Source organism: Podarcis erhardii (genome assembly GCF_964252035.2).
Source record: "Podarcis erhardii genome assembly, chromosome: 7".
NCBI lineage: Eukaryota > Metazoa > Chordata > Lepidosauria > Squamata > Lacertidae > Podarcis > Podarcis erhardii.
In genome coordinates, this window is record NC_138511.1 from 1,668,946 (window position 1) to 1,684,205 (window position 15,260).

The following is a 15,260-nucleotide window of genomic DNA, read 5'->3' on the forward strand; positions in this document are numbered from 1 at the left end:
GCTTGAGAAAGAGAATTGTCATTGTCCAGGAGAGGTTGTAGATCTCTGATGATGCGTTGTACTGTTTTAACTTGGGAGCTGTATGTGATGACTAGAGGTGTTCTGTTATTTTCTTTTTTGGGTCTGTCTTGCAGCAAGTTCTCTCTGGGTATCAGTCTGGCTCTGTTGATCTGTTGTCTAACTTCATCTGCTGGGTATTTTAGTTCTAAAAAGGTTTGCTGTAGATCTCTTAGGTGAGAGTCTCTGTCTGTAGAATTGGAGCAGATGCGGCTGTAACGTAGTGCCTGGCTATATACAATGGACTGTTTGGTATGTTTGGGATGGTAGCTAGAGGCATGTAGATATGTTTGTCGGTCAGTTGGTTTACGGTATAAGGTGGTGTCTATGCGCCCATCCTGTATTTTTATAGTAGTGTCCAAAAAATGTATTTCTTGCATAGATTGATTCATTGTTAGGTTGATGGTGGGGTGAAAATCATTGAATTTCTGGTGGAAGGTGTCCAGGGTCTGTTGACCATGTGTCCAGATGATAAAAATATCATCAATGTATCGCAGGTACAAGAGAGGTTTGAGTGGGTAGGAGTTTAGGAAACGTTGAAGGAGTATTTTCAACACACACAACAACAAGACAAAGCAGAACAAGCAACAACTTCACAACCCACTGCAGAACAACAACCACCCTCCCAACAGAACACTGACCACCAACTACCACCGAAAAAGTGTTACACAAAAAGGGACTCCACATGGACCCCTCCTGATGGACGCAACACCACACTGGACTTGTACATTGACTGCTTCCGCCACAGAATCCAAACAGATGTGACCAGAAAACACCATCGCTTACAACAAAATCTAAACCATGCCGAAAGGAGAGCCATAGATAATCTCAGAAACAACCCAGACATTATAATTAAAGAAGCGGACAAAGGTGGAGCGGTCGTCATCATGAACAAAACTGACTACATTCAGGAGGCTCACAGACAACTTTCCAATACCGCCTTTTACATAAAATTGGACTCAGACCCCACACAAGAATACAAAAAAGAACTGAACAAGATTGTTAAGGAGCTACCCCCACACATCCAAGAACAGATCCTCACAAACACACCAACAGAACCTCGACCAGGAACTTTCTATCTTCTACCTAAAATACACAAACCAGGAAATCCAGGACGCCCCATCATTTCAGGTATTGGCACTATTACAGTGGGTGTCTCCGGTTATATGGACTCTGTTCTGAAACCATATGCCATCAGTGCTCCCAGCTATGTACGTGACACCACAGATTTTCTGAGGAAAATACAATCTTTAAATAATCTTCCCAACAATACTATACTAGCTACTATGGATGTGGAATCTCTGTATACCAATATCCCACACAACGATGGTTTACAAGCTATAAGGAATACCATTTCAGATAAAACCACAGCGGACTTTGCTACCAAACTCTGCCAATTTGTCCTTACCCACAACAACTTCAAATTCGGTGATGACCTGTTCCTTCAGATCAGCGGCACAGCAATGGGCACCCGCATGGCCCCACAATATGCCAACATCTTCATGGCGGATTTAGAACAACGTTTCCTAAACTCCTACCCACTCAAACCTCTCTTGTACCTGCGATACATTGATGATATTTTTATCATCTGGACACATGGTCAACAGACCCTGGACACCTTCCACCAGAAATTCAATGATTTTCACCCCACCATCAACCTAACAATGAATCAATCTATGCAAGAAATACATTTTTTGGACACTACTATAAAAATACAGGATGGGCGCATAGACACCACCTTATACCGTAAACCAACTGACCGACAAACATATCTACATGCCTCTAGCTACCATCCCAAACATACCAAACAGTCCATTGTATATAGCCAGGCACTACGTTACAGCCGCATCTGCTCCAATTCTACAGACAGAGACTCTCACCTAAGAGATCTACAGCAAACCTTTTTAGAACTAAAATACCCAGCAGATGAAGTTAGACAACAGATCAACAGAGCCAGACTGATACCCAGAGAGAACTTGCTGCAAGACAGACCCAAAAAAGAAAATAACAGAACACCTCTAGTCATCACATACAGCTCCCAAGTTAAAACAGTACAACGCATCATCAGAGATCTACAACCTCTCCTGGACAATGACAATTCTCTTTCTCAAGCTCTGGGAGGAAGACCTTTCATTGCCTCCAGACAGCCCCCCAATCTTAAACAACTCCTAACCCACAATAATACTATAACCAGACTTAACACGGACACTGGCACCAGAGCCTGCAATAAACCCAGATGCCAACTTTGCTGCCACATACACCCGGACAACACCATTACTGGCCCCAACAACATCACACATACCATCTCGGGACTATTTAATTGCTCATCGTCTAACATTGTGTATGCCATAAAATGCCAACAGTGTCCTTCAGCTCTCTATATTGGACAAACAGGCCAGACCTTACGCCAAAGAATAAATGGACATAAATCCGACATCAGGAACCACAAGACAGAAAAACCAGTAGGAGAACACTTCAATCTCCCAGGACATTCTATACAAGATCTCAAAGTAGCTGTTCTACTACAAAGGAATTTCAGAAATAGACTGGAAAGAGAAGCTGCTGAATTGCAACTTATCACCAAACTTAAAACTATGGAGAGACCTGGTTTGAATAAAGACATTGGATTCTTATCTCATTATACATGACAAAGCCATTTTTCACCTTCTCACCCCTTGCTTTTTCCTGTTAGACCTATTGCAGTCGTTAAGAGTCGTCAACAGGCTCATCGCAGCTATCTGCCAATCACCCATTCCCACCACCCTTCTGAGTAATACCCCTCCCCACCTTCTCACTATATAGAAAGGTCCGGTGACTTCTGTTTCAGTGTATCTGAAGAAGTGTGCATGCACACGAAAGCTCATACCTAGAACTAACTCAGTTGGTCTTTAAGGTGCTACTGGAAGGAATTTTTTTATTTTGTTTATCCCAGGTAGTGTGGTTGCTGACCTTGAGCCAGACATCCTGGAGAGTGAAGTCAAATGGGCCTTAGAAAGCACTGCTAATAACAAGGCCAGTGGAAGTGATGGTATTCCAGCTGAACTATTTGAAATTTTAAAAGGTGATGCTGTTAAGGTGCTACATTCAATATGCCAGCAAGTTTGGAAAACTCAGCAGTGGCCAGAGGATTGGAGAAGATCAGTCTACATCCCAATCCCAAAGAAGGGCAGTGCCAAAGAATGCTCCAACTACCACACAATTGCACTCATTTCACACGCTAGCAAGGTTATGCTTAAAATTCTACAAGGTAGGCTCAAGCAGTATGTGTACTGAGAACTCCCAGAAGTGCAAGCTGGATTTAGAAGAGGCAGAGGAACCAGAGACCAAATTGCAAACATGCTCTGGATTATGGAGAAAGCTAGAAAGTTCCAGAAAGACATCTACTTCTGCTTCATTGACTATGCAAAAGCCTTTGACTGTGTCGACCACAGCAAACTATGGCAAGTTCTTAAAGAAATGGGAGTGCCTGATCACCTCATCTGTCTCCTGAGAAATCTCTATGTGGGACAAGAAGCTACAGTTAGAACTGGATATGGAACAACATGGATATGGAAAGGAGTACGACAAGGCTGTATATTGTCTCCCTGCTTATTTAACTTATATGCAGAATTCATCATGCGAAAGGCTGGGCTGGATGAATCCCTAGCCGGAATTAAGATTGCCGGAAGAAACATCAACAACCTCAGATATGCAGATGATACAACCTTGATGGATGAATTAAAGAACCTTTTAATAAGGGTGAAAGAGGAGAGCGCAAAATATGGTTTGAAGCTCAACATCAAAAAAACGAAGATCATGGCCACTGGTCTCATCACCTCCTGGCAAATAGAAGGGGAAGAAATGGAGGCAGTGGGAGATTTTACTTTCTTGGGTTCCATGATCACTGCAGATGGTGATAGCAGTCACAAAGTTAAAAGATGCCTGCTTCTTGGGAGAAAAGCAATGACAAACCTAGACAGCGTCTTAAAAAGCAGAGACATCACCTTGCTGACAAAGGTCCATATTGTTAAAGCTATGGTTTTCCCAGTATGGAAGTGAGAGCTGGACCATAAAGAAGGCTGATCGCCGAAGAATTGATGCTTTTGAATTATCGTGCTGGAGGAGACTCTTGAGAGTCCCATGGACTGCAAGAAGATCAAACCTATCCATTCTTAAGGAAATCAGCCCTGAGTGCTCACTGGAAGGACAGATCCTGAAGCTGAGGCTCCAATACTTTGGCCGCCTCATGAGAAGAGAAGACTCCCTGGAAAAGACCCTGATGTTGGGAAAGATGGAGGGCACAAGGAGAAGGGGACGACAAAGGACGAGATGGTTGGATAGTGTTCTCGAAGCTACCAGCATAAGTTTGACCAAACTGCGGGAGGCAGTGGAAGATAGAAGTGCCTGGCATGCTCTGGTCCATGGCGTCACGAAGAGTCAGACCCCTGCAAAGTTGATGGGCATTGCCATTCAAATAGTGTGCGTGCACCATATAATGTGATTGATTTTGTGGGGTGGGGCTTACCTGGGCCCCTGCAATATTTCATTCTAGTTGGCCACCGATCCTGGGAAGGCACCTGCAGCTCCCATTGCCATTCCAGTGCATGATGGCCTTGCAGAGACCACCAGCGGATGCCGTCTCACAGTGGCTAACCAGTGGTCTATGGGAAGCCTGCAAGTCAAACTTGAGCACACTAGGACTCTTTCCACTTGTGATTCCCAAGAAATCATATTCAAATGCATGCCTGCTCTGATACTGGAAATAGCATGCAGTTAGCCATCATTACTTTACAGCAGCAGAGCGATTAAGTTCAAACAAAAGAAGAAGGGGCAGGGGAGCAAGCTGGTGCCATCATCGCTTGTCTAAGTAAATCTCCTAACCCTGAATTTTAAAACATTTTTTCGTCCTGGTCCTCCGCCAATTTCTTCCTCCTTTCCTTCATGCTCCCTCCCCTTTGTTTCCAAAAGCTTCAGCTCAGCTCTAAATTACCCTAGAATTTGGCCTCTGTCCTCAGTGCTTCAGGATTAATACAGGCACATTCACCCAAAAGAGCATATCTCATGTCATCTTAACATCTCCTCCTCTGCTACCCCAGGAGTGTGGGTGGGCGATGTCAAAGTGTCTGGCTGCTTAATTCCAGATTCCAGCCCTCTTCCCCTTCTCCTGCAGTCTCCCTGCAAACCTCCCCTAGCAAATCCTCTCCGCAATATAGCAGGGCCTCAGCCTCTGGCAAATTTCAGGCGCATAATGAGTCTGAGATGCTTCTGTTTATTTTTCATGCACACTCTCAAATATGCCTCATGCATACCTCCAGTTCCTTGATAGTCTCTGTTGTATAGTTTATTTCTTTGTAGAGGCATATTTGATTATCCATCCCCTGCTGGTTGAGTCATCTGAAATGCATCTCAGAACATGTGGGGATCTGTAATGTCTCAACAGGATTTATATTGTAATATTCAGTAATGTTCTCCTTCCCCCTACCTCCTCTCCCTTACAAGCTTTAGGATTTTAAAACACACACACCTATGTCTCACATTAAGGGGAGTTAGATGCACCAATTATTTAGCTTCCTTATAAAGCAAGAGGTGAGGAACTAGGGAGGAAGCAAGGTTAAATGCTCAACAGTGCAAAGGACTTCTCATTTGATGGCTGAGAACAGTTTTTGCTGCAGGGGCCACATGTGTGGGTGGTCCCACACTCAGGCTCATTGAGTGCATGCTGAGACTTTGTTTTTTTCTCTACCTAATCAAAACACAAATCTAGACCTATTGCATATTTTATGCCACTGAAAGCTATTTAATGCCACTGAAAGCTATTTAATTCCCCTGTTTGAAAATGGATAGAGGCAGTCCCAGATGAATACAGGATTAGACACTATAAAGGATAAAGTAGAAGCAAAAATATTGTTGCCTTCCACTCCCATCTCTGAGTAGTGCCAGATTCCAGGGGTTCCAGGCGCCTTCCCAGGGTCCATATTTCCTTTTGGAAATGAGGCACAGTGGAGATTGTGGTGTCTTTATGATATATGGTTTATAGGGTTCAAAAATTCATTATGACATAGTGTAGTTAACGATGATCATCCTGGACAATTCTGGTTTTTAATTCCATGTGAAACATTTTATAATGAATAGAGTACTTTTCACAAAATGTTTTCTGAGAAACCTTTGTACCACCACAAATTTTTGAATTTCCTTTTTATCATAATTCTTCTGCTTCTAGAATTCTATTGTTTGAGAACCATTATTTAATTTAATAACCTACGTTTGAAATGTAATATCAGTTTCTGACATTTTACCAACATCAGTGGTGACACTAATAGAGGGATACTTACAATTAAAAATAATATTTTGGCAATGTATATTTAATCACCAATATTCTTCCAAACCATGATATTAGTAACGATAACTATATCTCCAGTTTTTCTGTTTCTTTATATAATTTCCCATGCTTAAGCTTTTCCATCTCTTCAAAGTTATTTGTTATCATTTTCCCTTGTTACGTTCCCCCGTTCTCCTAGAAATCAAGTTCCACACATCTTCAAAACAAAGGCACATGCAACAATAGAAAACACAACTTGTCCCCCTGGGCACATTATTTAAGAACCTGTTTGTGCTCCCCCTCCCCCACACTGTATGATGACACCAATGACAATCTTAGCTGCAGCGAACATTCATTTACCAGCTGATGTACATGTTCCTGCACGACTTCAGCCATCAGAACTGTGTCAGGAGCTCATCCTACTCTCGAGTAGGACCCTGGCAGAGACACGTGCCCGACTGACATGTTCACTCCTTTCTGGTCGATCGTTTGGGAGCTCCATAAGCTTTCTTCTGCCCGAACATCACAGCGACCGATGCCAACAGACATTGACACACTTAGTTTCTTGCCTCTCTGAAGAAACAGTGTCTACCCTTACAGCCTTTGGGTGTGGTTTTGCGTACCTTGAGGACAAACCCTGTACCCCTTTCAAGACTCTGGGTTTCAAGACCTGTGTCGAGCCACTAGCCACAGCTAAATCTGCAACAGCTGTGTTAGCAAACTCCTGAGCATACCTGGTTGGCTTCTCACCCTTCGTAGCTCCTCCTGATATGCGCACCTGGCGCATCTCCTCCACTGTATCAGTGGAACTCACCTCAGTGCACCTGCTGTTTATAACAGCAACAGACTTAGTATCTATGGGGCAATGGGGTAGCCTAGGAAAATACACACATTCCCCCCCCCCACTCTGCTCTGCACTCAACATCCCCAGTGAGTAAAATCAGCTTGGTATGAGGCTTTAGTACTCTGTACAAGCCTCCATACCACAGGAAGAATCTATGCTCCCTGCCTCGTGATGTCTCAACCCACATGTCAGACCCATCCATTGGCATCCTGGCTTTTTCCAGGTTTATCTTGTCACATTTCCCATCAGAAACTGTCTGAATCCAGGGAAAGACCTTGCAAACTATGTTTGCCGAGCATATTGCTCTGTGACTTTGGAACCCACATGTCAGATCCAATCATTGGCATCTTGGCTTTTTCCGGGTTTGCCTTTTCACTGTCATCATCACCAATAGGGTGCTTTTGTAAAATACCCATATTGCTTCCCCCTTTTGCTTTGTCCTGAGCACTGGTACATCTGACCATCTTCATGTTAGACAGCAGCAATCTGGGAGCTTCATGCTTACAACCTGCATGAAAAACATGGTTAACAGACAAAACATTACATGTCTCTTGAACCATTCCACCATCCCCTATGTTAACATTATAACATAGCAAGAACAAGGCATTTACACAATAAACTTCACAATGTAAAATGTCGCTTTTACTCTTCTGGGTTGTTTCACTCTGTTTCTTGCCATAAACAGAACGGCCACGCTGCACCAGCTGGGCTTCTTGACCTGGAATGAAAAACATGTTAGACATCACAGCGTTACAGCTTTTCAGTTCTACGATCCAGGTACTATGTACCCCCAACGAATCTCCACTCAACTGGTGGATCGAATCCTTCTGTGGCGTACACCTGGTGAACCAGTCCCATCTTCCACAAAGGTGTGCCTTCACTTTAGATTCTAGCACAAGAGATTCTTGCACCTCTGCCCTGGAACAGTTAGTCACCATCTCTGCACTGAAGCTCTGTATCTCTGGCCTTACTTCATGTCACCTGTCAGAAATGCTGCAAACCTTCCTGGCTTTTGGAATCTGTCCAAACTTCTCACAGGACAAACTTTCCACTGCTTTCCACTGGTTGCAGTGATGGTTGCGATGATGTCACAGTCAGTTCCCCTTCTTCTCCTTCCATTCTGGAGAGTCCTCTCCCCGAACAGGAAACAATGCAATTTTCCTCTAAAACGCCTCCAAACACAACTGGAGCTTTTGCTTTCAGGAACCATTGCCTCCCATATAATGTGGGCATCGGAGACAGCAAAGTCCACCTCTCCAAATTTCTCTGGCATCCTAGATAGCCTGTCGCCATCTTGGAATGTCCAAGTGTGTTGCAGATGAAATTCCTGCTGATCACACACTCTGGCTGTTGGCATCAGACACAGCATCAAACTGCTTTTGCAGCTTTGGGAACAAAATCACTGCTCCCCCACATTCCCAAACTCACAGGGAGAATCAGAAGAATCCTGTCTTCTCAAAGTTCATGCCTGCTACTTCAACGCAGCATTGGGGGAAATTGCTCCCTCCCCCATAGCTGATGTTTCACAAACAGCTATTGCCTTGGCAAAGCTTGCCGCTGCGCGAATCCAGCTTCATAAGCATCGGGGTATGTCCTCCCTTCTGTGGCACATAAATCAAGGCTACTTTCTCGGCAAAGACCTGCCGCATCAGGCATTCCCTCTATGTAACTCAGGGACTTGGGATTTTTTTTTTTTAACCCCTCCAAAAGGTCCATTCTGCAGCTTAGTCCAAGCTGTTCTTATCAGATGGCTATAAATCAAGCCTTCTTCTGCCGGCTTGTCTTTTACTTTTGCTATTAGGCACAGGCTTTACTCACTATCTCCTTGCAGCTTTCCCCGCTTCCGTCTCTGAAGAGGCTTGCCTCACGCTGCTGGTTCCAGGAGACTCCAACCGGGACAAAAACAGTCCTCGGTTTTTCCTCTGCTGGCACTGGGTCTGTGGCCCTGATCCCTGGGCCCATGACTGTTGTCAGGAGCTCGTCCTACTCTCGAGTAGGATCCTGGCAGAGACACATGCCCGACTGGCATGTTCTCTCCCTCCTGGTCGTTTGTTTGGGAGCTCCATAAGCTTTCTTCTGCCCGAACATCACAGCGACTGATGACAACAGACATTGGCACACTTAGGGATCCGCAGAGTCTTCTCAGATTGCATGACAGACCTCAGCAACTCCGCATTTTGGCTAATCTACTTTATTTACATACATGGAGCACTGCAACATGGCTCCCTCTCTCTCTAGCATCAGACAGCAAAGAGAAAGAACAAAGGACAATAGAACACAGTAACACAAACATCCTGTCTCCGTCACTTCCCACTCTGTGGAGTCAAAACATACACTGTGATAGACAAAAATCCCATGACTGCAATCATGGAGTAGGAATTCTAACAAACTGATCATAGCATAACTTGTCTTCCAGTAAAAGCCTCTCAAATACCTGTTGATGATAGAGACAATCATGTTGGAGAGAATTCAGCTTGATTTATTGGTCTATCTTGTTTTGCACAGCTGCATCTTGTCTTATAAATGGTCGTTGTCCCTTCCAGTTCCTTTCAAAAGCAGAGTCTAAATTTATGAACTTGAAAAGTCTCTTGGAAGGTCAATCTGGATTTTAATGTGTTACATCACAACTAGCACTTGGTGTAATAAAGAAAATTTCACAAGATTGCAAATTGAGGCTGCTCTCAATTTGTTCGTAAATTTATTGTGGCATCTGATGCTCTTGAGCAGTTCACTGTTAATTTTAAAATTAGACCAATAATGCCAGCAGTAAAGAGGAGGAGGTGGAATTTAGATTCACCTAAAAGGAGGGGAGCAGGTGGCGGCAAGCCTAGGGCTTGCCGATCAGAAGATTGGCGGTTCGAATCCCCGTGACGGGGTGAGCTCCCGTTGCTCTGTCCCTGCTCCTGCCCACCTAGCAGTTCGAAAGCACGTCAAAGTGCAAGTAGATAAATAGGTACCGCTCCGGCGGGAAGGTAAACGGCATTTCCGTGCGCTGCTATGGTTCGCCAGAAGCAGCTTAGTCATGCTGGCCACATGACCCGGAAGCTGTATGCTGGCTCCCTTAGCCAATAAAGCGAGATGAGCGCCGCAACCCCAGAGTCAGTCACGACTGGATCTAATGGTCAGGGGTCCCTTTACCTTTACTTAGAGTTGCATGGAGATTGCCACTGCACACCCAGTGGAATAAAAAACTCTTGGGTAAAGTTACAACAAAGTTACTCTAGAGATTGAAGAGCAACATTCAGAAATGACCAGAGACCTGGAGTGCTTGCCAGCCATCTCCTCCTGGCTTCAGTTGGATCTACCACCCAGCAGACACAGCATCCTCAGCAACTCTTGTAGCAGGACCCTTTAGAACTCTCCGAGGTCCTGTCTACTCTTCGTGTGATCTGGACTTCTGACCTGGATTCAGCCTGTTTTGCATTTGAGCCACAAGCACCCACCATGCTGGGCAGTAGGAAGCTGCCTTATTCCAGATTAGATTATCTGTTCATCTATTCCAATATTGCCTGCTTTCACAGCACATACTACCTGGTCTTTTTACCTGGAGATACCAAGGATAAAGTGGGACATTCTGCATGTAAAACACACACACTGCTACAGAGCTACAGTCTCTCCCCATAGCCTGGGCTGTGGTTAGGATTGGCTAAGGTGCAAGATCACAAGGAACCTTTGTGCTCCCAAAGAAGCAATTCACATAAGCAAGTTGACTTATATGCAGTGAGCAGACTGCTGCCATGACTACATATCCCCATTCTCTAAACCACATTTCTTGCCTTGCTGTAGGGAAATCATAGGAAGCTGAGGCTGAAATATTTGTCTTGCCTAAGGCCCCCTTGCAATGAGTGAGAGTTGAAAGGAAGGCCTCCTGCATCCTGTAACTCCCAGTGGATGCAGCTGCATTCAGGGACTGGTACAAGGTCATACCATGAACCACCCCCCTCGACTGACCAGGTGTGTGAACCCAGGTCTCTCCAGCCAAAGTCCAGCATGCCAATTCCTACCTCACCCTTTGCCAGCTCACTTTTCTCTGGCTGTCAGCTGATCCCATTAATTTGGCATATTGGGTTGTATCTAATGCTAGTCCTGTTCAGAGACGAGCCACTGAAATGAATAGGCATGGTTAACTTAGGTCCATTAATTTCAATGGCTCTACCCTGAGTAGAAGTTACTTGGCTATACCTTTTGCTATCTACTCCTATTTGGGTATCCTGCCTTTTTCTTTGGCAGGGACTCAAGATGGCTCAGAGATAAAATAGAACCAGCTAAAAACTTAAGAAAAATCCCAATAATTAAAAACAATTAAACATTAATAGCTGTCTGTTATGTTTCTTTGTACTTTGAACTTTTACCACTACACTGCTGCTAAGTTCAAGAAATAGCTTAGCTCTGTCAGAGGTGACTGAGCTATGATGGCTGTTTTCACACATGCAAAGTATACTATCACTTAAGTTTGCAGTCCCCAAACTGACAGGGAACCCAGTGATAGGGTACAATTATCAGAGGGGACTGTGCATAGATTGGGATGAAGCTGTGGCTTAAAGATGAGCTTGTTCAGCTATGTAGTGTCTCTCTGTGTGTGTGTTTGCTTGGGCAGAAACAGATATGCAGATGCAGAGAAATTTACCATATTTTTCTCTCTATAGGACGCACCGGACCACAAGACGCACCTAGTTTTTAGATGGGGAAATCAAGAAAAAAAATATTATCCCCCCCCCAGCCTCAAAGAGCAGCGGACAGGCTGCACGCAGCCTGTCCACTTCTCCCAGAGCTTCTCGGGGCTGCGGGGGAAGCCTGGGTTCCCCCTCCAGCCCCAAAGAGCAAAGAAGCCAAGACAGCGAGCGGGATCCATCCCGCTTGCTGTCTTGGCTTCTGCCATAGCCGCGCAACCTCTCCAGCCGGGAGCTAAACCTCTCCAGCGCGGCTAAAGAAGCGTGGCTAAAGAAGCCAAGGCAGCCAGCGCGATCCATCCCACTTGCTGCCTTGGCTTCCTGTTTAGCCTTGCGCAGCCTCTCCCGGCTGGAGAGGCTGTGCGCGGTTTGGCAATTCCCCCACCTACCGCAAAGCCCACAGGAGCCGAGCACCCTTTAAGGAGTGCGCAGCTCCTGCAGGCTTTTCTACGAGGAGGGAGAAGGGACTGACTGGCCGCGTCAGTCCCTTCTCCCTCCTGGGGAAAAGCCTGCAAGAGCCGTGCGAAGCTTGTGTGCGGCTCTTGGGGGCTTTTCCTGCCTGCCTCCCCCCTGCATTTGCTCCATAGGACGCACAGACTTTTCCCCTTAGTTTTTAAGAGGGAAAAAGTGTGTCCTATGGAGCGAAAAATACGGTAATATAAGAGCATTCACAGATGGAACACTCCAATTCTAACTGGGTCAGTCAGAACTAAATGATCTCTCCCTCATCACAGCAGGTCACATTCGTGTTCACATATGGAGAGATTAACTTTACTATTAATAATCTTCTAAGTAAAAAAGGGAGATAAAGCCTAGGCAGAAGGCAATTTGAATATTTAAAATGTTTTATATCATTTTAAGGTGATAAAATGAAAAATCTTGTGCTAACCTTTTTTTCCAGCAGCTGCAGAATCTTGATGATAAGTCCCATGAGGATGACAGCAAGACACGGTGGTTGGAGAAGGGGCTTTATTTTTAAAAAAGAAACATATGGATTTGATCTATTCTTCTCTTTTTTTAAAAAAAAGCTTTTTGGTAAAAATATTCCTTTAAAATTTTTTTTACAACTGTCTAATGTTTATCATAGGTAAAAATAGCCACTTTCTGTATATGGCAAGAATAAAAAATAATGTTTTACAAAGAGCATCCCACCCATCTAATATAGTCCCAGTTAGGGCACCAAGCACAGTATCAGCAGGTGGCATTCACATGCAGAAAGAGTCTTGCATAAGCTGGGGGGTGGGACTGCTGTTACTGTGGGACTTACACTAAATAAGGATAGCACATCTGCTCATCCTGTATATTTCACTATACAATAGAAATGTAAGAATGTCTTTGTGCATCCTCAAATAGAGGATTTGTAGTGCTGCAACACAATCTTGGATTTGCTTGAGGCCAAGGTGTGTTAGGGGTGCAAAAGTAAATGCATGTTGCACAACAATGGGGGGGGGGTTGTGTGCAAGAGGGGAGTTGCACAAAGGAGTAGAGAGGAGGATGCATAGGCATGGGTGAAAGTGGAAAACGAGTGCCAAGCTGGCTGCAAGCAAAATAGAAAAGATAGGTGACATCAGTAATGGAACTGGGAAAGTGAAAAGTGAGCTTCATAGTTGCATGAGTTGAGAAGGGGAAGATCTAGGGGATTAATTTGGGGGGGTGGGAATGGCAGGAGGGTTGGTGAGAAGAGCAAGCAGGGCCACAGCCTCCAGTCTGTCAACAGACATTTATAAAAAGCCATCACTGAAGTGAAATCTGTGGATTTGGTAGGTTCGCCTTTAAATTTGAAAGGAGTCAAATTTCTCCCCATCTCTACTCTGAATACCAGTAGCTGGGAATCACAAGTGAGGAAAAGTGCTGTTGTACTGAAGTCCTCCTTGCAGACTTCCCAGAGGCTGCAGGATCATAAACTCACAGAATCATAGAGTTGGAAGGGACCACAAGGGTCATCTGGTCCAGCCCCCGGCAGTGAGGAATCTGTTGCCCAACGTGGGGCTCAAACCCATGAGCCTGAGATTGAAAGTCTCAGGCTCTACTGACTGTGCTATCTCTAGTCTTGAATGCTGGACTAGATGGAGATTTGGTCTGAACGACCAGGGCTCTTCTTACACAGTGTTAAGAAGATGTTAGCTTAAGACTCCCCCCTCCTCTCTCCTAGCATTGCTGGGAGTCTTAGGGGAAAAGTTCCCACTGGCAACCAAAAAGCTACAAGCCACACTAGATGGGGATGATTTCAATTCCAATCACAGTGGAGGAGTAAAGACACCCATCTCCTCTCCCCATATGCTGCCTTCTAAATAAGAATTGCCTGCCCTGTAATTAATGAAGGAAAATCAAACTACATAGCTGCCTCCTAAATATTAAGCAGTATCTTTCCCTGTAGATCTGAGAGGAGAGAGGGTGCCTATGCAGCAGAGATGTTCCTTAAGCTCTGTAGACTTGGGATTCTTTGGGACTTCAAAATGTCATTTGGCAGCCCTTTGAGCTGGTTAAGCAGAATGCTAGTGCAACTGAGTCAAAATTGGAGTCAGGATGTGCTATTTTACACTCACCCATGACAAGAAGCAAACTATTCTGCACTAAATGCAGTTTCCAAACCATCAAAAGTAGAGTGTATTTCAATCATCCAAGTGGGAAGCTCACAAAAGCACTGATGACAGAGGTCCAATCCTGGTCCAAGATCTCTGCCTTTACCAAACTTTGCCCCACTTTCAAACTTTCCCATGCAGCATCTAGTTGGGCTGGATCTCTCAGCAGCCTTTGATACCATCAACCAGACATCCTTCTGGACCGTCTAGAGGGGCTGGAAGCTGGGGGCACTGTTATACAGTTGTTCCTCTCCTTCCTCCTGAGCTTGTGTCCAGAAAGTGGTGTTGGGGGGATGAGTGTTCGAACCCCTGGGCCCTCACTTATGGGGTGCCTCAGGTACCATTCTCTGCCCCATGCTTTTTAACATCTATATGAAGCCACTGGGAGAGATTATCAGGGGGTTTGGGCTGGGTGTTCATCAGTATGCGGATGATACCCAGCTCTACCTCTCTTTTTAATCAGAACCAGTGAAAGCAGTGAAGGTCCTGTGTGAGTGTCTGGAGGTGGTTGGAGGATGGGTGGCGGCTAACGGATTGAGGGGGCGGGCGGGGGTGGGGGACTCCCTGGTCCTGAATGGGGTAACTGTTCCCCTGAAGGACCAGGTGCGCAGCCTGGGAGTCATTTTGGACTCACAGCTGTCCATGGAGGTGCAGGTCAATTCTGTGTCCAGGGCAGCTGTCTACCAGCTCCATCTGGTATGCAGGCTGAAACCCTCCCTGCGCGCAGACTGCCTCGCCAGAGTGGTGCATGCTCTGGTTATCTCCCGCTTGGACTACTGCAATGTGCCCCGCCCCCGTACTGCATGCAG

The 15,260-nt window shown here is 45.2% G+C and overlaps 1 protein-coding gene across 3 annotated transcripts in view; it reads right to left on the reverse strand.

The window, feature by feature from the left end:
• The window catches only part of ZMAT4 (zinc finger matrin-type 4), a 303,234-nt gene that overhangs the window by 73,041 nt on the left and 214,933 nt on the right, over positions 1–15,260 (reverse strand). The window contains exon 6 of one of the 3 annotated variants that reach the window (XM_081870078.1): positions 6,246–7,707. The exons of the other annotated variants lie outside the window; for them this stretch is intronic. Within the exon in view, the coding sequence (XP_081726204.1) occupies positions 7,445–7,707 (263 nt within the window). The 3' untranslated portion in view covers positions 6,246–7,444. Of the gene's footprint in view, positions 1–6,245; positions 7,708–15,260 lie in introns of those variants that run through there. 3 annotated transcript variants of the gene reach the window in all.